At 42.3% G+C, this 23,112-nt stretch overlaps 1 protein-coding gene across 4 annotated transcripts in view; it reads left to right on the forward strand.

Moving 5' to 3' along the window:
• Nucleotides 1-1,524: 1,524 nt before the first annotated feature.
• The window catches only part of nolc1 (nucleolar and coiled-body phosphoprotein 1), a 44,372-nt gene continuing 22,784 nt past the window's right edge, over nt 1,525-23,112 (forward strand). For all 4 annotated transcript variants that reach the window (XM_063070381.1, XM_063070382.1, XM_063070383.1 and 1 more), the window contains exons 1-6: nt 1,525-1,654; nt 8,217-8,272; nt 17,391-17,524; nt 18,939-19,063; nt 20,228-20,378; nt 20,625-20,737. In XM_063070381.1, the coding sequence (XP_062926451.1) occupies nt 1,547-1,654; nt 8,217-8,272; nt 17,391-17,524; nt 18,939-19,063; nt 20,228-20,378; nt 20,625-20,737 (687 nt within the window). In that variant the 5' untranslated portion in view covers nt 1,525-1,546. The remainder of the gene's footprint in view (nt 1,655-8,216; nt 8,273-17,390; nt 17,525-18,938; nt 19,064-20,227; nt 20,379-20,624; nt 20,738-23,112) is intronic.

A 23,112-nucleotide genomic window follows, 5' to 3' on the forward strand; every position in this document is an offset into this window, starting at 1 on the left:
TTAGTAAGTTCACTTGGGTATGATTGGGTGATGTGGCTCGTTGGGTCAGAAGGGCCTGTTGCCGTGCTGTATCTCTAAATTAGACACAAGAAGTTCTGCGGATGCTGGAAATCCAGAGCTAAACACATATAACGATGGAGGAATTTAGCAAGACAGGCAGCGTCTATGCAGGGTAATAAACAGTCAATGTTTCGGGCTGAGCTCCTTCATCAGGTATCGAAAGGAAGGCAGAAGCCAGAAGAAGAAATATATGTAGGGGAAGGAGAATAATTTGGTAGGTGATAGGTGAGAGCAAATGAGAGGGAGCCTCTCAAAGTCCAACCCTACGTCCCTGTCATGAGAGGTGGAAATGTGTATGGTGAAGTCTGATCCCCTGTATGGTGGATACAATGAATTCCAGAAACATCGACTTGGGATAATGGAGACAGGAGGTCATCAAAGGCCTAGGCTCCACTGGAAGCTAAGGGCCCAAAAAGGAGAAGTGAGGAGGAAGTGGGTGGGTGGGATGGAGGTGGCAAAGGAAGAGGCTGGGTGGTGATAGGTGGAAAAGATAAAGGGCTGAGGAAGAAGGAATCTGAAAGAAGAGGACAGTGGACCATGGGAGAAGGGAAAGGAGTAGGAGCACCAGAGAGAGGTGATGGGCAGGTGAGGAGAAGCAAAGGGATGAAAGTGAAACTAGAATGGGGAATGGAATAGATATAAGGGGGACCAATATGGGCAAAAGATAACTCACGAAACTAGGGTTATCCAGTGAGTACTGTGATCTCTTTGGGTGGCAGGGTGTAGATGTGTCTCTACCTAAGAAGATGTAAGGCACTTCTGTCTGTTAGCTTCCAGGTCACCCTTGGACAAAATATAGCACCTGCTTAGCTCCCCATTAGGGTTATGTGAAGCCATGGGAGCAGGTGGTGCATATCGCAAGTCCTCGGTCTGCCACCACTGACGCCAGGCAATCTCAGAAGAGTACTGATAATGGCTGGGGGTCACCCATCTTGTAAAGACACTGCCCAGAATCCACATGTTCCCCTTAAACATTTCACCTTTTACCCTTAACCCATGACTTCTAACTCTAGTCTCACCCAAACTCAGTGGAAAAAAAGCCTGCTTACATTTACCCTATATATGCCCCTCATAATTTTGTATACTTCTCCCCTCATTCTCCTATGCTCTAGGAAATGAAGTCCTAACCTATTCAACCTGTAGTTCAGATCTTCAAGTCCTGACAACATCCTTGTAAATTTTCTCTGCAATTAGGAATAAACTGGTGATTGTGGTCCATGAGAGCAAATTTCAGCATTTATCCATCCAGCACATTTCAACTGGGCAGAATGGCCTTGGCGCAGTTCTACAGCGCATGGGCGATAGCCAACGCCGTGCGACGGCTTCCAATTGCGCACGCGCAGTTCTGAGAGCCGCCTCGTGGGAAGAGGTGCTGTACTCTGCGCATGCTCGGCGGCGCCCGGCGGATGTTTGAACCACGTGGTAACATGACTCCCGTGAGGCGGTGCGCACACGTCTGCGCAGTCGGGTGGCGGAGGAAGGAAAGATGGAGCCGCGAGCGGTGCCGAGTGACCTGTACCCGCAGGTCTATAGCTTCTTGCGGGAGAACAAGTTCGACAAGGCAGCTAAAGCCTTCCTGAAGCAGTCCAACGCGGTGAGCTCTCTTCCTAGCCGAATCCAGGGTTCCCCGCTATCCGTCGGTGCTAGAGTTGCGCCGCACGTGAGGCCGGAGAGCTCCTTCTCCCCCGTGCGCGCCCTCGTGGCCTAGGCCGACCACGTGCGCGCGCTGTGTGTGTGTTTGTTTGTATATAGCGGGGGGTGGTGGTCGTCGGTGTGCACACGCTTAAAGGCTCCTAATGCCCACTTGTGCGCACCCCCACCATTTTTGCAGTGTGCCCGCCCGCCAGAGGTAATTAAAGGTCCCGTGCACGCGCCCCAGGGTATTGGCATTCCACGTGCAGGTAACCCTCCCCCATTACTTGTGTGCGCACGTCCTCGAAGGGGCATTTAAAGCACGCCCCCCTCCCAAAAAAAATGTTGGTCCATTTCTTCTAAAGTTGTGGTTCTGTTGGGTGACTTCAACAGGGATACATGTTGATCAGACTTAATAGGGTGGTTTTGTGGACACAGCCACTGGGTGCAGATGAAATCAGGAATAGGCTGGGCATAGTTTGGCCTCCCAAGCCGTCACTTCCGAGATTGGAGGTAGCAAGAGCAACTCAGTGGTGGTTAGTTGGTGAATTATTTGCATTACATCTCAGCTGGCGTGGAGGTATGTCTGATCTCCATCAGTTAACTTCAGATGGTTTTATTTGGATCTATTCAGTCTCAAGGCTCTAAATCATTAGGATCAACTGGTGGGCTGTGTGAACATTTTGACAATTTTAGTGGTGTGCTCTGTGGTGCCATCTTTGGAATGATGTTTTAAAGTAGGACCACATTTTCCTTCTCAGGTGGACATAAATCATATGTCACATTTCAAAGTAAATTTATTATCAAAGTACACCTATCTAAGGTATAGACCTACTAGATAATGGAATAATAACTATAATAAAATTAATGAAACAACTTGGCCATTCAGCCAGTGTGGAAAAGACGACAAACTACAAATACAGAGAGAAAGAAAGAAATAATCATAAGTTTCGAGCGCATGAGATGAAAAGTCCTTGAAAGTGAGTCTGTAAGTTGTGGGGACATTCCATTGATGAATGGGACACGTGAAGTTATTTCTTTTGGTTCAGCTGCCTTATAGTTGATGGGTAGTGATGGATCCTGAGCCTGGTGGCTTGAGTCTTGAAGCTCCTGTATCATCTTCCTATTGGCAGCAGTGAGAAGAGAGCATGATCTGAGTGGTGGGGGTCCCTGATGACAGATGTTGCTTTCCTGTAACAACACTTCATGTACACATGATCAATGGTGGGGGAGCTCTACCTGTAATGGACTGGCTGTGTTCACTACATTTTGTAGAATTTTTCATTCAAGAGCTTTGGTGTTTCCATACCAGGCTGTGATACAGCCAATCTGTATACTCTCCACTAACATTTATGTAAGTTTGTCAAAGACTTGGATGTCATAGCAAATCTTCACAGACTACGAGGGAAGTAGAGGCACTGCCCTGCTTTCATTGTAATTACACTTGCATGCTGGGCTCAGGACAGGTCCTGTGAGATAATAACACTGAGGAATTTAGAAGTGTTGACTTTTCAAAGACCCAGTCGATTCTCCTGATGTATTACTTAATACTAATTCATAACTACTGCTTAAAACAGGGTACATTAAAACTTTGTTTATTTACAAAGTGGTGGTGAAACAAAATACTAGTATACCCAATGTCAGCCCAGGTATACCCATAACTGTAGCACTGCTGACCTGGTAATCACATCTTTCCTGTGATAGCATAGTCAAAACTGCACATCTGCATCCAAGCTAATAATTTATGTAGCTCATTTATTATCAAAGTATATAACCCTGAAATTCTTCAATTCTCTGGGTAACCATGAAATGAAGAAAGAAAAGAAAGGCAGCATGATGATCAGCCCCAAGCCCCACCTGCCTGCAAAAATAACAAAAACGGATCAGGCACCCTCCTCCTGCACAAAAAACAAACAGAACAGATTAGGTACATCGACCCCCAAATCCCCTTCCCTGCACAAGAAAAATCGAGAAGATCGTGTGAAAAAACACAAAATTTAAAAACTATAAGACTGAAAAATAGAGTTGTAGTCCAAAGTCCACATTCAAGATGCAGAAAAAAACCTGGGCAACACTCTCTTGAGTGCAGTAGCAGGCTCTCCCATCTCCAGTACCAATCAATAGACAGGCAGTTGGCGCTCACCCTCTGCACTCGCTTCGATGCTTCAACCTTCCTTGTTGCTTTATAGTTCAAGTTAAGTGGCTTTTTATTGTCATTTTGACCATAAACTGCTGGTACAGTACACAGTAAAAACAAAACAACATTCCTCTAGGACCATGGAAACAACACAAAACTACACTAGACTAAGTGAGACAACACAAGGCTACGCTTAAAGGCATCCGTTGGTCGTGCGAGACCATGGATCTGCGCCTGGAAAGTCTTCACTCTCCAGGGGGCAGGCCTGGGCAAAGTTGTATGGAAGACCAGCAGTTGCCCATGCTGCAAGTCTCCCCTCTCCACAACACCAATGTTGTCCAAGGGAAGGGCATTAGGACCCAAACAGCTTGGCACCAGTGTCGTCGCAGAGCAATGTGTGATTAAGTGCCTTGCTCAATGACACAACATGTTCCCTCGTCTAGGGCTCAAACTTGACCTTCAGGTAGATAGTCCGATGCCTTAACCACTTAGCCACGTGATCACTCAAGGCTACACTAGACTACGTAAAACAACACAAAAACTGCACTAGACTACAGACCTATGCAGGACTACATAAAGTGCACAAAACAGTCTAGGGCAGTACAGTAAAAAACAAGACAATAGGCACAGTATAGGACAAATTACAATATTATAATAAATGATGTAGATGTCAGTGTAGACTCTGGGTATTAAGGAGTCTGATGGCTTGGGGGAAGAAACAGTTGCACAGTCTGGCCGTGAGAGCCTGAGTGCTTTGGTATCTTTAGCCAGATGGCAGGAGGGAGGAGAGTTTGTATGAGGGGTGCGTGGGGTCCTTCACAACGCTGTTGGCTTTACGGGTGCAGCGTGTGGTGTAAATGTCTACTGGCGGGAAGAGAGACCCCAATGATGATCTCAGCTGACCTCACTATCCGCTGCAGGGTTGTACGATAAACTCCCTATTCTGGTATTCTGTGTCCTCTGCCACTGAAGGCAAGTATCTTGTAAACAACAGGAATTCTGCAGATGCTGGAAATTCAAGCAACACACATCAAAGTTGCTGGTGAACGCAGCAGGCCAGGCAGCATCTATAGGAAGAGGCGCAGTCGACGTTTCAGGCCGCGACCCTTCCGAGGCCGAGGGTCTCGGCCTGAAACGTCGACTGCGCCTCTTCCTATAGATGCTGCCTGGCCTGCTGCGTTCACCAGCAACTTTGATGTGTGTTGCAAGTATCTTGTATGCCGCTTTAAACATATTTGTGCTGTTGCCTCAGAGATGCTTGGTAATGTGTAACCACAGTCTTTATGTTCCTCAGAATTCCTTACTATTCATTGTATATCTGTTGGTGTTAGTCATTCCAAAATGCACTATTGACAGTATTTTTGGAATTAATTTGTATATATCTGCACATACAGTACACGTGCATGCGCGCGCACAGTGTACACAACAGATTTTCATCAGTTATTTCAAGAATGTGGTTCACCAACTTTCCACGATGCAACATCTTTACATTTTTTACCATTCCCATATCTGTTGGCTGCACCAAGGATGTTGTATTGGCAGGTAGAAAATCCAGCTGAGTGTTTCTCAAACATTCTATATTATGGTGTGCTGCACAATTGTAAACAAGCAGAAGAATTTTGCTTGATTTCCACTGTAGGTCCCTATCCCAACTCATTAGCCATTTCTTTAAAAATTTGGACATCATCCTTGCATTCTTATTAGCACAGTACTCAATTGGTAAACTATCCATTCTTAGCCCCTTAAAGCATTGCAGTTTAACTTTCTTTTTATCAGTTCCTGATATATTTGCACAACACAGTTGTGATCCATTGCTTTCTTTGAACCTGATAGTGTTGCGTGTTTGTAGCAAAGGGATCCATTTGGCATGGTAAATAAAAGGACTGTTTCATAGGCTTTGTAGATACCTGTAAAAAATTTTGAAGCAAGTCAAATTTTGTTGATTTCCATGTTTCTGCACTTACAGCATCAGTACTACCTTTCTCGCCATGTGCTTTCTTGAATTTAATGTGGTGCCTCCATTTCATTGAGACAATCAACCATCTGTTGCTTTAAAATCTTCATGACCCAGCTACTTAGGGAGCTCCTCTGACTTGATATTTTAACATTGGCCCACTGACATGCACACCTCATCCAGTTACAATGAAAAAGCATTAAGGGCCTCTTCAACATCTGGATCCTTCACGCTTCTGTTTTTGCAGTGTTCCCTGTTGTCCCTCGAGTAATGCCCTTTCTTGGTTTATCTTGCTGATGTGTCAAATGTGCAATTGTAAATTTTGGTACTCCAGGCATCTCTGCCGGCTGATGATGATTGGTGTTAGTTACGTGGTTGGCTTTTAATTTGGTCCGGTAGGGTAGTTTTTTGGCTAATGTCAAATATTTTTGTGGCATCTTGGGAAGGGTTTCTGAATTTTTTAAAAGTCAAAATTAGAAAAATGTATCGAAAATCACTCCCCTCTGCTTTCTGAATCAGCATCCATGGGCCCAAATGTATATATTACGTACCTAGAGTATGTAATATATACATTTTTCACCCAGAGAGTGGTGGATATATGGAATGCTCTGCCCCAGAAGGCTGTGGAGGCCAAGTCTCTGTATGCTTTCAAGAAAGAGATGGATAGAGCTCTTAAAGATAGCGGAATCAAAGGTTATGGGGATAAGGCAGGAACTGGATACTGATTGTGGATGATCAGCCATGATCACAGTGAATAGCGGTGCTGGCTTGAAGGGCCGAATGGCCTGCTCCTGCACCTATTGTCTATATGCATATAGAAACCTTGCAGTATCTCTCTTGTCAATTGCATGGGCAATCCTTGGCTGATGTCTTTTGCTTATTGCCATGCTAAAGTTGGATCCCAGTTTGTCAAATATCTTACTAAAGTACTACATCGACCATTTCCCTCATTGATACTGCTCCAAAACATACAGTCAAATTAGACAAAACCTGCTTACTATCCCTGGGCTCCATGGTAGTGTAGCATTTAGTCCAACGCTATTACAGCTGAGAACGTTGGAATACAGTTCTGGCGCTGTCTGTAAGGAGTTTGTTCTTTCTTTTTAAATCTTTTTATTGAGTAAGTATACAAAAAGGTAAGCCATAAAGGCACTAATACACTGTTAGAATACAATAAAATTACAGGAGATATTAATACAAAAAAAAATGATACAAACAATGTAATTTAAACTTAACATACTAAGGTTACATAATAGTATACTAATTTTTATATATCAATAGAGAAAAGGAAAAAAAAAACCCCAAAAAAACCACCGTGCAACTAACTAAAAGCAAAGCAAAGCAATGGGCTAACTTGGAACCAAGCAGAGTTAAAAAACTTAAAATCACGTCCTCAATCCCGACCTCCAATAAAAACAGTAAAAAAACAAGAAGGGTATATAAATATGGAGCAAAAAAAGAGGAGAGAAAAAAAATTACATTAAATGAAAATATTGAATAAAAGATCTCCAGGTCTGTTCAAATTTAAGTGAGGAATCATAAAGATTGCTTCTAATATAGATATGTCTCCTCTCCCTATTACTGCTATCTTTGGACTACCTAAAATTTCCAGTAATCTTTCTCCTTTAGCCCGTAGAATGATTGCATTTCTTACTTTAATGGCGAAAAGATGTATCTTACAACATTGGAAAGAGCTTAATGCTCCAACTACCTGTTTTTGGTTTTCTCAGACGATATTATGCTTGAATTTGGAGAAAATTAGAAGCAATCTGTAAGGAGTTTGTACATTCTCCCCATGATCGCACAAGTTTCCTATTGGGTGCTCTAGTTTCCTCCCCCAGGCCAAAGACGTACTGGTTAGTAGGTTAATTGGTCATTGTAAATTGTCCTATAGTTAGGCTACGTTATATAGATAGGTTGCTGGGCAGCATGACTTATTGGGCCTGTTCTACACATAAATAAAATAAATTTCTATTTATTTTAATTCCAAATAAATTGAAATTAATAAATATATTTCCTGCCTTTGCAAATACTGATTAATCCAGTTGTTTTTCACAATTTTTCCTGCCACTGGTGGTAGGCATCAGTGACCAGGCTTAGCCCTGCTATAGTTCTTGAATAAAAGTACCATACCCATTGTCTTCCAGTCTCTGCCAGCCACCATTTCTCTCAGATTCCTTCAAATCAATGATTGTTTCACTTTAACACAAGCTACCTTATTAAATTAACATAGGTTTTTAGTAATATAAAGATGTATGGAAAGCTTCCATAAAATGAAGTAAATTGGAATTGCCCAATTTAATAATAAACTATTTATTTAGATTTGTAGAACATTACAGCACACTACAGGCTTTCAACCCTTGAAGTTGTGCCAACCTTTTAACCTACTCGAAGATCAATCTAACATTTCCCTCCTTTTTTTTTGTCTTTTAGAAAATTCCGGATATAAAGTCACCTTCTCTTGTGGACATTTTTGACTTTTGGGTGAAGTAAGTTCTAAATTTTGGTTTTCATTTCATCTTTGATTTGTGTCTTTTTCTGGGACTACAACAGAGAAACAAGCACTTGAGCCCACTGCCCACGCTGACCAACGAACTCTCATTTAGACTAACCTAAATAGATCATCTCATTTTATTATCCCCTCATTCCAATTAAAGCGCAGCTTTTATTAAGATTACTTGGAGAGGATTCAAAGAAAGTTCACAAAAATGATTCCGAAAGGCCATAAGATAAAGGAGTAGAATTGGGCCATTTGGCCCATTGGGTCTGCTCAGCCATCTCATTCTGGCTGGTCCGATTTTCCTCTCAGCCCCAACCTCCTGTCTTTTCTCTGTATCCCTTCATGCCCTGACCAATCAAGAATATATCAATCTCTGCCTTAAATATACTTAAAAGACTTGGCCTTCAAAGAAAACAACTTCTCTACATCGACTCTATCAAGGCCTTTCACCATTCAATAGATTTCAATGAGGTCACCCTTTATTCTTTTTAATTCCATTTGATATAGGTCCAGAGCCATCAAATGCTCTTATATGACAAACCTTTCAATCTTGGAATCGTTTTCGTGAGCCTCCTTTGAATCCTCTCCAATTTCAGCACATTATTTCTAAGATAAGAGGCTCAAACCTACTCACAATACTCCAAGTGAGGACTCACCAGTACTTTATAAATTTTCAACATTACATCCTTGCTTTTATATACTAGTCCTCTTGAAATGACTGCTAACATTACATTTGCCATCCTCAGCACAGACATAACCTGCAAAGTAACCTTTAGGGAATCCTGTACAATGACTCCAAACTCCCTGTGCATCTCAATTTTTTTTGCATTTTCTATCCATTTAGAAAGTAGTCAACCCTTTCATTTTTTTGACCAAAGTGCAGGACCAGGCTCTTCCCGACACTGTATCCCATCTGCCATTTCTTTGCCCATTCTCCTGATCTGTCTAGGTCCTCCTGTAGCCTCTCTACTTCCTCAAGACTACCTGCCCCTCCACCTATCTTCATATCATCTGCAGGCTTTGCAACAAAGCCATCAATTCCATTATCCAAATCATTGACATAATGTAAAAAGAATCGGTTCCGGCACAGGCCTCTGTGGAACACCGCTAGTCACTGGCAGAAAAGGCTCCCTTCATTCCCACTTGTTGTTTCCTGCCAATCAGCCACTGCTTTATCCATACTAGAATCTTCCCTGTAATACCATGGGCTCGTAGTTTGTTAAGCAGCCTCATGTGTGGCACCTTGTCAGAGGCATTCTGAAAATCCAAGTACACAATATCAACAGATTCTCCAGATTTAGCAGGCAATATTTTCACTTGAGGAAACCATGCTGACTATGGCCTAGTTTACCATGTGCCTCCAAGTACCCTGAGACCTCATTGACTTCAACACCTTCCTAACCACTGAGGTAAGACTGGCTGTTCTCCCTCCTTGAAGAGTGGAGTGGTATTTCCACTTTTCCAGTCTTCCAGAACAATTCCAGAATCTAGTGATTCTTGAAAGATAATTGCTAATACCTCCACAATCTCTTCAGCCACCTCTTTCAGAATTTTGGGGTGAAAGCCATCTCGTCCAGGTGACTTATCTACCTTCAGACCTTTCAGTTTCCCAAGAACCTTCTGTCTAGTTATGATATCTTCACACACTTCATGCTTCCTGACACCTGGAACTTCCACCATACTTCCACAAGCAAAATACTTATCCAGTTCATCCCCAATTTCGTTGTGTTCTATTACTACCTCTCCAGCAGTATGGAATGAGCTGCCAGACGAGGTGGTAAATGCGGGTTCTTTTTTAACATTTAAGAATAAATTGGACAGATACATGGATGGGAGGTGTATGGAGAGATATGGTCCGTGTGCAGGTCAGTGGGACTAGGCAGAAAATGGTTCGGCACAGTCAAGAAGGGCCAAAAGGCCTGTTTCTGTGCTGTAGTTTTTCTATGGTTTCTATTATTTTCCAGCGTTCAATATCCACTCTCGCCTCTCTTTTGCACGTTATGCATCCTCTTTAATATTATTGGCTAGCTTGCTTTTGAGTTCCATCTTCACCTTAATGTTGTTTTTAGTTGCCTTCTGTTGATTTTTTAAAAGCTTTGCAATCCTCTAACTTCCCACTAAATTTTGCTGTATTATATGACCATAAGACCGTAACACAAAGGAGCTGAAGTCGGCCATTCGGCAAATTGAATGTGCTCCTCCATTTTATCATGAGCTGATCCACTCTCCCATTTATTCCCACTCCACCGCTTTCTTACCATAACCTTTGATGTCCTGGCTACTCAGGTACCTATAAATCTCTGCCTTAAATACACCCAATGACTTGGCCCCCACTGCCACCCGTGGCAACAAATTCCATAGATTCACCACCCTCTGGCTAAAAAAATTGCTTTGCATCTCTGTTCTGAATGGGTGCCCTTCAATCCTTAAGTCATGCCCTCTCGTACTGGACTCCCCCACCATGGGAAACAATTTTGCCACATCCACTCTGTTCATGCCTTTCAATATTTGAAATGTTTCTGTGAGGTCCCCCCTCATTCTTCTAAACTGCAAGGAATACAGTCCAAGAGCGGACAAACATTCCTCATATGTTAACCCTCTCATTCCTGGAATCATTCTAGTGAATCTTCTCTGAACCCTCTCCAACGTCAGCACATCCTTTCTTAAACAAGGAGCCCAAAACTGCCCACAGTACTCCAAGTGAGGTCTTACCAGTGCCTTAGAGCCTCAACATCACATCCCTGCTCCTATACTCTATTCCTCTAGCAATGAATGCCAACATTGCATTCGCCTTCTTCACCACCAACTCAACCTGGAGGTTAACCTTAAGGGTATCCTGCACGAGGACGCCCAACTCCCGTTGCATCTCAGAACTTTGAATTCTCTCCTCACTTAAATAGTAGTTTGCCTGTTTATTTCTTCTGCCAAAGTGCATAACCATACACTTTCCAACATTGTATTTCATTTGCCACTTTTTTGCCCATTCTCCCAATCTATCCAAGTCTCTCTGCAGACGCTCTGTTTCCTCAGCACTACCGGCCCCTCCACCTATCTTTGTAACATCAGCAAACTTAGCCACAAAGTCATCTATTCCATAATCCAAATTGTTGATGTACAACGTAAAAGGAAGTGGCCCCAACACGGACCCCTGTGGAACACCACTGGTATCTAGCAGCCAACCAGAATAGGATCCCTTTATTCCCACTCTCTGTTTCCTGCCAATCAGCCAACGCTCTATCCACGTATGTAACTTTCCCGTAATTCTATGGGCTCTTATCTTGTTAAGCAGCCTCGTATGGCACCTTGTCAAAGGCCTTCTGAAAATCCAAATATACAACATCCACTGCATCTCCCTTGTCTAGCCTACTTGTAATTTCCTCAAAAAATTGCAATAGGTTTGTCAGGCAGGATTTTCCTTTAAGGAAACCATGCTGGGTTCTGCCTATCTTGTCATATGCCTCCAGGTACTCCGTAACCTCATCCTTGACAATCAACTCCAACAACTTCCCAACCACCGATGTCAAGCTAACAGGTCTATAATTTCCTTTTTGCTTCCTTGCCCTCTTCTTAAATAGTGGAGTGACATTTGCAATCTTCCAGTCCTCCAGAACCATGCCAGAATCTATTGACTTTTGAAAGATCATTGCTAATGCCTCCACAGTCTCTACAGCTACTTGCTTCAGAACACGAGTGTGCATTCCATCTAGTCCGGGAGACTTATCTACCCTTAGACTATTCAGCTTTCTGAGTACTTTCTCTGTCGTAATTGTGACCGCGCACATTCTCTTCCCTGACACCCTTGAATGTCTGGTATACTGCTGATGTCTTCCTCAGTGAAGACTGGTGCAAAATACTCGTTCAGTTCCTCCGCCATCTCCTTATCTCCCATTACAATTTCTCCAGCATCATTTTCTATAGGTCCTATGTCTTCTCTCGTATCTCTCTATATCTATCTATACCTGTCTTTTACTCCTTATATTCTTGAAAAAGCTTTTAGTATCCTCTTTGATATTATTTGCTAGCTTCCTTTCATAGTTCATCTTTTCCCTCTTAATGACCTTCTTAGTTTCCTTTTGTAAGCTTTTAAAAACTTCCCAATCCTCTTGTCTTCCCGCTAATTTTTGTTTCCTTGTATGCCCTCTCCTTTGCTTTAACTTTGGCTTTGACTTCTCTTGTCAGCCACGGTTGCATCCTTTTTCCATTTGAAAATTCCTTCTTTTTTGGAATATATCTGTCTTGCACCTTCCTCACTTCTCGCATAAACTCCAGCCACTGCTGCTCTGCCATCCTTCCCGCCAGTGTCCCTTTTCAGTCAACTCTGGCCAGTTCCTCTCTCATGCCACTGTAATTTCCTTTACTCCACTGAAATACCGACACATCAGATTTCGGCTTCTCTTTCTTAAACTTCACAGTGAACTCAATCATGTTATCACTGCCCCCCAAGGGTTCCTTCACCTCAATCTCTCTGTTCACCTCTGGTTCATTACACGACACCCAATCCAGTACAGCTGATCCCCTAGTGTGCTCAACAACAAGATGTTCTAAAAAGCTATCTTGCAGACATTCTACAAATTCTCTCTTTTGAGATCCAGTGCCGACTTGATTTTCCTAATCCACTGGCATGTTAAAATTCCCCACAATTATCATAACACTGCCCTTCTGGCAAGCATTTTCTATTTCCTGTTGTAATTTGTAGTCCACATCACTGCAGCTGTTAGGAGGCCTGTATATAACTGCCATCTGGGTCGTTTTACCCCTGCGATTTCTTAGCTCAACCCATAAAGATTCTGCACCTTCTGATCCTATGTCACCTCTTTCTAATGATTTATTATCATTTCTTACCAGTAAAGCCACGCCACCCCCTCTGCCTACCTGCCTATCCTTCCGATACATCGTGTATCCTTGGACGTTCAGCTCCCAGAGACATGCATCCTTTAGCCACGTCTCAGTGATGGCCACAATATCATACCTGCCAATCTGTAGCTGTACGACAAGATCATCCACCTTATTCCTTATGCTGCGTGCATTTAAGTATAACACCTTAAGACCAGTATTTGGTGGTACTTGCTTTGATTGCACTGCAACTCATCCCAATGGCTGCAAATTTGCCCCATCACCTGCCTGTCCTTCCTGATATCTTTACTGCTCACTATCTTAGATTTATTTCTGTTTTTCCCCCTCCTCCGCTCTATCATTCCAGTTCCCATCCCCCTGCCAAATTAGTTTAAACCCTCTCTAACAGCTCAGTTAAACCTTCCCACCAGGATACTGGTCCCCTTCGGGTTCAGGTGTAACCCATCCTTTTTGAACAGGTCATACTTCCCCCAGAAGAGATCCCAATGATCCAAGAATCTGAAGCCCGCCCCCTGTACCAGTCTCTCAGCCACGCATTCATCTGCCTACTATTCTTGCCCTCTCAAGCACGTGGCACAGGTAGCAATCCTGAGATTACTACCTCGGAGATTCTGCTTCTCAGCTTCCTTCCTAACTCCCGGAAATCTCTCTTCAGACCTCCTCCCTTTTCCTATCTATGTCATTGGTACCAATATGTACCAAGACAACTAGCTGCTCGCCCTCTCCCTTCACAATATTTTGGATCCGATCCGAGACATCCCGTACCCTGTCACCTGGGAGGCAACATACCATACGGGTATCTCTATCAGGCTCACAGAATCTCCTATCTGTTCCCCGACTATGGAATCCCCTATGACTACTGCATTCCTCTTCTCCCTCCTTCCCTCCTGCACAACAGTGCCAGGCTCAATACCAGAGACCCGGTCACCGTGGCAGTCACCTGTCAGGTCATTCTCCTCAACAGCATCCAAAACGAGATACTTGTTGCTGAGGGGGCAGCCACAGGGGTGCTCTCCACTGTCTGGGCATTTTCCTTCCCTCTTCTGACAGTCACCCAAACCTTTGGGTTTTATGTTGGCTTTGACTACTCTTGTTAGCCACGGTTATGTCATCTTCCCTTTAGAATACTTCTTCTGTTTGGTTTCTGTATATCCTGTGCCTTCCGAATTGCTTCCAGAAATTCCAGGTGTTGCTGCTTTGCCATCATCCCTGCCAATGTTCTTTTCTAATCAATTCTGGCCAGCTCCTTTCTGGTGCCTCTAATTCCCTTTACTCCACTGCAAAACTGATGCATCTGACTTTAGCTGCTGCTTCTCAAATTCCAGGGTGAATTCAATCATATTATGATCACTTGCTCTGAAGGTTTCTTTTATGTTAAGCTCGCTAATCAATTCTGGTTCATTGCACACACCCAATGCAGAATACTTAATCCTCTAGAGGGCTCAACAACGAGCTGCTCTACGAAGCCCACCTGTAGGCACTCTAGAAATTCCCCCTCCTGTAATCCAGCACCAACCTGATTTTCCCAATCTACCTGCATATTGAAGTCCCACATGACTATGGTAATATTTCCCTTTTGACGTGCATTTTCTATTTCTCAGTGTAATTTGAAGGCCTCATCCTTATTACTGTTTGGGGGCCTGTGTACAACTCCTGTCAGGGTCCTTCTACCCTTGCAGTTCCTTAGCTGTATCCACGATTATTCAACTCCTTCCGATCCTATGTCACCTCTTTCTAATGATTTGATTTCATTTTTTTTTACCAACAGAGCAATGTCACCCCCTCAGCCTTCCTGCCTGTCCTTTCGATACAATGTATATCCTTGGATATTATGCTCCCAGCTATAATCTTTCAGCCATGATTCTTTGATGCCTACAACATCATTCCTGCCAATCTGCAACTGTGCTGCAAGTTAATCTACCTTATTCCGTATATTGCTTGCTTTCAGATACATGACCTTCGGTCCTGTATTCACCCCTTTTGATTTTGTCGAACCTTGCTCAACCTTTTGATTGCTAACTTTATCTGTGGTCTTCCCAACATCTGCCTCCACAACCTCTCCACAAGCTGTCTGGCACTGTGGTTCCCACCTCCCTGCAACTCTAGTTTAAACCCTGCCATGCAGCATTAACAAGCCTTTCCACTAGGACATTACTTCCCCTCCAGGTGCAAATTGCCCCTTCTGTCCAGGTCTCATCTTCCCTGAAAGAGAGCCCATTGATCCAAAAATCTAATGCCCTCCTTCCTACACCAACTCTTCCTAGTTCTGGCCTCACTAGCACGTGGCACGGGTAGCAATCCTGAGATTGCAACCTGGCACCTAACTCCTTGAATTTCCTATGCAGAACTTTGTCACTCGTCCTACCCATGTCATTGGTACCTATATGAATCACAACTTCTGACTGTTCACTCTCTTACTTAAGAATGCTGAGGTCTCAATACGTGATATCCTGGACCCTGGGGCTCGGGACACAACATGCCATCCGGGAATCTCGTTCTTATTCCCCCTTCCTGCTGTCACCCAGTTTCCTATGTCCTGCAGCTTGAGATTATGGGATTGAATGGCTTGTCGTAATCAAGAGTGATAGTTGGCTCTGGGCCTGTGTTCACTAGAATTCAGAAGAATGAGGGGTGACCTCATTGAAACCTATTGAATGGTGAAAGGCCTTGATAGAGTTGATGTAGAGCGGATGTTTCCTTTGGTGGGAGAGTCTAAGACCAGAGGACACAGCCTCAGAATAGAAGGGCGTCCTTTTAGAATGGAAATGAGGGATTTCTTTCGCCAGACAATGGTGAATCCGTGGAATTCTTTGCCATAGGGAGCTGTGGAGGGCAAGTCTTTAAGTATATATAAGGCAGAGATTGATATATTCTTGATTGGTCAGGGCATGAAGGGATACAGGGAGAAGGTAGGAGGTTGGGGCTGAGAGGAGAATTGGATCAGCCATGATGAAATGGTGGAGCAGCCTCAAAAGGCCTTATTCTGCTCATATATTTTGTGGTCTAAAATACAGTGTGGTCAGTTAATCTCTCAGCATTCACAAAATTGTGATGGAGGAGGAAACCTTTGGGCCCGAGGGAACAACTCAACACGGTCTCAGAGCTCTCTAGCACCCTTGATAGTTGTCCCTGTTTAACATAGCAACATGTGAAGGAATTTCTCTATTGGTTAGCTACTGACCAAATGTTCCATCCACTTACTGCTGTCTTTGTCATGGGTGCCATTGTGCTATTCAGGCAAGTCTTTCCTGATGGTACTTTGCAGATTTTTGTTGTTTGAAATAATTTTTTTCTTACTAAACTTAATTATGTGAAATTCTTATGGTTTATGATTTAATAATAAACTGTAATAATAATAACCACTCATGAACTTGATTCTGAATGTTCTGGAGGTAGCAATATGGATTGGTAAACTGACTGCAACGTGTATATAAAGGAAACTAAATATGGAGGTATTGAGTGTTGGAAATAAAAATTGAGATACTCAACAGATCAAGTGGCATACAAGGGGGGAATGGAGTTAAAGGTTCAGTTTGACCTCCTATCAGATGTGTTGAATTAGGAAGAAAATGGATGATGAAGGGTCTTGGCCTGGAAGATCAACTGTTTATTCCTTTCCATAGATCCTGCCTGACCTGCTGAGTTTCTCCAGCACCTTGTGTGTTACTTTGAGTTTCCAGTATCTCTAGAATCTCGTGTGTTTAAGAAAATGAATGTGCTTTTATGTTTCAACGCATTAACTGAAAAAAATCATTAGAATATGAGTGCAATACAATTGAAATAAACAGTATACCTTTCAAAGTGAAGGTTCTGGTAGAAACATCTTCCACTGTGCCTTGTGCGTTAAGCATTTGATTTGACTGCTTAGTTTAGAGGGCCCCTAATTTCCTGATGAATCATTTATTGACATTAGCAACGTAAAGGCATTTGCCATCAGGCTTGTCTTTGGAATCCAGCCCTAACTCCCTTGAACTTGAATAATTTGTTGCCTGTCCTTTTCATGAGTTGGCTGTGTTGCTGTGGTTGTGGAGTTTCAGTAGGACAGTTTAGTTATAGGTGATGTATTTCCTTCTCTAAATGGAGCTCAACAACATTTTGGGGTTCTGTAACATTTTGGTCCTGGCTGTTTTATAACAGGAGTAGTTGTAATCCTTGAACAACTGTTGGAAATCTTGTACCCTCCGTGCTGAAATTGTATCAGTGGAAATGTTCTGTAGTGCGTTATTGATTGTTTCATTAAAACTTTTCTACAGGTCATCAGGGAAAGCGAAGAAAAGGCAGGCTGTACCTAACGGTCCTCCTGCAAAAAAGGCCAAGAAAGATGTATCTTCCAGTAGTTCAGACAGCTCGGACAGCTCTGAGGAAGAACCTACTCCAAAGATGCCAGGTATTTCAAAGCATGACAGACTTTATTTTTAAAAAAACACACTTATAGATATGCACATGGTTTCAGCAGGCACTGCTTGGCAATCATTTTTGAGAATACACAGTTAATACACGATAAAGAGGAATGAATTCATCCAGACTGATACTTGACTCTGGTGCACAGTGGAATATTAGTAAGGGTTAGAAGATGAAAAATGTTGTAACGTAATCTACAATTCAGCTGCTGGGTCATTTGTCAAGTTATGTTCTATGGGGGAAATAGCCATGATTTCAATATCTGAGTCATATTTATTACGAACTTGTATTACATAATTTTTTTTGCAGTGGCAGTATTGTGGAGACAGAAAAAATATTATAAATTACAAAATATAAATAGTGCTGAAAAGAAATAAAGGAGCTCTCGGGTTTATGGACTGTTCTTCAGAAATCTGATGGTAGGAGGGAGAAGGCCATTTCTGAAATTGAGTGCAGGTCTTTGAGCTCTTGAAGCAGCTCCTCAATGATAGTAACAAGAGGACATGTCTTGGATGGCGAGGGTCCTCAATAATGGGTGCTGCCTTCTTGAAGCAATACCTCATGATTTCTTCAGTGGTGGGGAGTTGGCTGAGTCTACTGCCCTCTACAGCCTCTTGTGATCCTGTGCATTGGAGCCTGTGGGATAGGGGTCAGAAATCCCTGAATTTTAGATCTTGTTAATGAGATGATTATGTTGAACAAGGTTCCATTCAATAGTGTGTCTAATAGCATCAGTACAAAAAGGTAACGGATAAATTATCTGACTGCAACTGGTACCAGTAGAGCATAGCAGCTGGCATGGTAACATAGCGTTTGGCATAATACTTTATAGCACCAGCTGTAGGATTGGAGTTCAATTCCCACCATCATCTGCAATAAGTTTGTACATTCTACCCATGACTGCATGAGTTTCCTCTGGTTCCTCCAGTTTCTTCCCACATTCTAAACATGTACAGGTTAAGTTTATTTAATTATGGACATGCTACTTTGGCACAAGAGCCTTGGCAATACTTGCGTGCTGCCCCCGGCACATTCTCAACAAAAACAGCACATTTCACTGTATGTTTCAATGTACATGTGACAATTAAAACTAATCTTTCATCTTTTAAAATTGTTGCAAATTGAACAATTTTTAACCACAGGGTTCTGCAGATGTGGGAAATCCAGAGTAACACACACACAATGCTAGAGGAATTCAGCAGCTTCTGTGCAGAGGAATAAACAATCAACATATTGAGCTGAAATGTTGACTATTTATTCCTTTCTTTAGATTCTGACTGACCTGCTGTGTTCCTTTAGCACTCTGCAAGGAACTATTTTTGGTGGATACACAAATATGATGCAATAAATCTGTGGTGAAAAATCACCAGCTTGACACTGCTGTTGTGTTATTTATATAGTGAGCAAACCACCAACCTCTGCTGTAAGCAAACCCGCTGCCAAAAATGTTGTGACAAAGAAGAAAAGCAGTAGCAGTGAAGATTCAAGTTCTTCAGATTCAGAGGAAGAAACAAAGCCAGCGCAGGTGAGGACTCAAAACTTGTCTCCTTATGTGATGGTCCTGCCTCAGAGTTGGCAATGTTTGATTGCTGGTTCTAAATAAGATTAGTGCTACAATGGGATTTGACTTGTCTGAAATTACGCACTGGAGTAAAGGATTAGAATCACAAGAATCAGTGTGTTTCATTATCTTGATGAGCTGGATGTTTGGTATAATACGAGTGTGCAAGTGCTGTTGAGTTATTAATTTAGTAATTGTTATAAGATGCTTTGCTGAGGTCATAAAGAAATGGAGAATGGCTAGCAGTGACGTAGGGGGTCCCTGGTTCCAGTGCTGTCCTCATCTGATGTCTCCAATTTAGTCAGCGTGGGTCAGTGCAACCACACAAAGTGGAGGAAGAGCATTGGGAATGGTTTTGAAAAACTTGTTAACATCCTCAGAATAGAGGAACGTCAGAGATGAGGAGGAATATCTTTAGCCAGAGGGTGGTGAATCTGCAGAATTCATTGCACAGATGGCTGTGGATGCTAAGTCATTGGATATATCTAAAGTGGAAGGTAATTTCAGACACAAGGACAACTTGGCACTGTACTACAGAGGCAGAATGAGGACCTTGATCCACACCAGGGGCACAGTAGAAAAGATGGAGGACCTTCATTGCTGCCCTACATGCTAGCGGCATAACAGACAGTAAATAAAAGTGGAGGTTGATAGGTTCTTGGTTAGTAAGGACGTCAAAGGTTACAGGAAAAGGCAGAAAAATGGGGTTGAGAGAGAAAAAAGTAGCCATGATCGAATGCTGGAGCAGATTTGATAGGCCAAACTCCTATGTTTGACTGAAGAAGTGATCTTATCCTATTTATGGGAAGAGTGTATCAGTATCCACAAAACAAATTGGAATCAAGTCACCCTGGATCTCGAGAGGTTGCTTGAGAAACCTTTGGTTAACACTGATGATAATTATTTTAACATTGATGTATATTGTGGCAATTGCCAGATTGTATTTAGTGTTTCTTGGTCTGGGCCAACTTGACTTTTTCCTTTAAGCAAAACTTGGAAAAAAAAACATTGTCTTGCCTATTTTCTTTTCTAGATCTGTCAGAATTATTTAGAGAGTTTATTAAGCTGGTTCCTTTCAAAGATTTGTTTTAACCTTATTTTTTCTTTTGCATTCTTCTGCTTCATCAGAAGGCTGTCACTGTTAAAAGTGCGACCCCTGCAAATAAAGCAGCTCCAGCTAGCAAACCTGCTGCCAGGAAGAAAGATGTAAGCTCTAGCAGTGAAGATTCGGACAGCTCAGAGGATGAGAAACCTGCTGCAAAAGCTTCTGTGAAACCAGGTAAAGCCAAACTGTGGTAACCATAACCATTACCGAGCTAGCTGCCTATGGCTGGCAGAGGAGTTAGGCAGTTAAATAAAATAGATTAAACTAAGTCTGCCCACAATCCCTGGATTCATGTTTGCCTTGTGTATATCCAGCACTGTAGAGCTTAAGGTGTCTTAGTAATGTAATCGGAATTGTTTCCTCTAAGTTGTAATGTCTTCCTGCTGTGCTTCAGTAACCTGAGCTCTGTTTTGTTTTCAGGGATCCCTCCAAAAGCTGTCACTAAAGCAGCCGATGAGAGTAGTGAAGATGATTCCAGTGATGACTCGAGTGACTCTGACTCAGCTGCAAATAAACCACTAGTGTCTGCACAAGTACATGTTTTAATTTTCTCTGATCGGTGGCATAGATAAACATTCATCCTTAGTGTAAGGCTTTTAACAAGCCTGCCTTGCAATGTTTCTGAGAGTCCACAGTGCAACCACACAGTCAAGTATCTTGCTTGCATCTGTTTCACTCTTTATGCCTGTCATGTCTGAAGTCTACTTAAAGTCATCTTGTACTAGAATAGTTCATGTTCTTCCAGTGACTGGGTTTCCTCCAGGTGATTCGGTTTCCTCCCACATTCCAAAGATGAGCAAAGATAAGTGTGTTGTGTCTAACCAATCTTATAGTTTTTTTTTGAGGATATTACCAGGGAAGTTGATGAAGGCAAGGCAGTGATTGTTGCCTGTGCATACTTTAGCAAGGCCTTTGACAACGTCCTGCATAGTAGTTTGGTCCAGAAGGTCAGTGTCTTAGCATTCAAGATGAGGTAGTAAATTGGATTAGACATTGGCTTCACTGGAGAAGCCAGAGAGTGGTAGTAGATGGTTGCCTCTCTGACTGGAGGCCTGTGACTAGTGGAGTACAGGGATCGGTGCTGGGTCAGTTATTTGTCATCAATATCAATGATCTGCATGATAATGTGGTAAACTGGATCAGCAAATTTTGGGGGTGTAGTGGACAGTGAGGAAGACTATCATGGCTTGTGGGATCTGTACCAGCTGGAAAATTGGGCTGAAAAATGGCAGATGGAATTTAATGCAGACACATGTAAGGTGTTGCACTTTGGGAGGACCAACCAGGGTAGGTCTTACACAGTGAATGGTAGGGCACTGAGGATTCTGGTAGAACAGAGGGATCTGGGAATACAAATCCATAATTCCTAGAAAGTGAAGTCACGGGTAGATAGGGTTGTAAAGCAAGCTTTTGGCACATTGGCCTCCTTAAAACGATTTATTTAGTAGAGGAGTTAGGATGTTTTGTTGAAATCACGTAAGACGTTGGTGAGGCCTAATTTGGAGTATTGAGTGCAGTTTTGGTCACCTACCTGCAGGAAAGAAGTACATAAGATTGAAAGAGTGCAAATTTTATCAAATTTGGAATAAATAGATTGAATTCATAACCCCAAAGTGAGCAGACTTTAGATGACTCTCCTAATGGTTTGTACTGCTTTCCTCATCAACATAGTAATAGTGTTAACATAAGCACCCTGGGTTTGAATGTTTACTGTTCTTTTTTGAAAAATGGGGAATTAACAAAAGTAAAGGAAAAGATTTGGGAAAGGAAAAAAATGATAAAATGAAGTAAATAAGTACATAGGGATTGGATAAGTATGTTTGTGGGTAGGAACAAACTTGAACAAATTAAGATATAAACACCTACAATGGAAGTTACGTAGGGCTACATACAATATTTTGGACCAGAAGAGATGCATGGAAATTATTATTCAACCACTGTTATTACTAATTTTTTTTAACAGCCATTATCATTTCTTAGTCTAATAGAGTGGAATTACAACTGCACATAATTAGCTATTTAAGCGCCTAATTACTTATTATGTCATCTCAATGTGTATTTGTGAATGTATAAATAATTATAGATTTATACGTATATAAAAATGGAAAAGGTTATACATGTAAAAAAAAGTTTGTATAATACTTGCAAACACCTTATCCAAATAAAAATTAAATTAAAAAAAAATTGAAAGAGTGCAGAGAAAGTATACAAGGATGCTGCCTGGACTTGAGTTATAACGAAGGTTGAGTAGAGTAGGACTTTATTCCTTGGAAGTAAAAAATTTGAAGGATATGGATAGGGTAAATGCGAGCAGACTTGCCACTAAGGTTGGGTGAAACTGCAAATGGATGTCATGAGTTAAGGGTGAAGGGTGAAATGCTTCAGGGGAACATGGGGGGGGGTCTCTTCACTTAGAGGGTGATGAGAGTGTGGAACAAGCTGCCAGTGCAAATGGTGGGTGTGGGGTTCAATTTTAACATTTAAGAGAAATTTGGGTAGGTACATGTATGGAAGGCTATAGTCTGTGTGGAGGTTGATGGAGCTAGGCAGGTTAATGGCTCGTCACAGATGAGATAGGCTGAAGGTCCTGTTTCTGTGCGTCATGTTCTATGACTATAATCCTACTGCATTGGCAGTCATTTCATTCACATCCATTCTTATCAGAATACCTCAATTCTACACATACTCTTCTATCGCTGAGGAAAACAGAACCTGCTTCTGTATATCAGTTGTGCCTTTTCATAACAAAAGAATTCCCTGCTTTTATTTTGGTTAGATTATATTTTACAGCCTTTCTCTGGTCCTAACAGTAATCCATCTGATCCTGAGCAAGTGATCTGCAAGGCTTGTATAAAGGCAGTTTTGTTCAGGGGCTCCATGCAGGAGGTGAGGGAGCATAATATTCTAA

Source organism: Mobula hypostoma, chromosome 18 (assembly GCF_963921235.1).
Source record: "Mobula hypostoma chromosome 18, sMobHyp1.1, whole genome shotgun sequence".
NCBI classification, from domain to species: Eukaryota; Metazoa; Chordata; class Chondrichthyes; order Myliobatiformes; family Myliobatidae; genus Mobula; species Mobula hypostoma.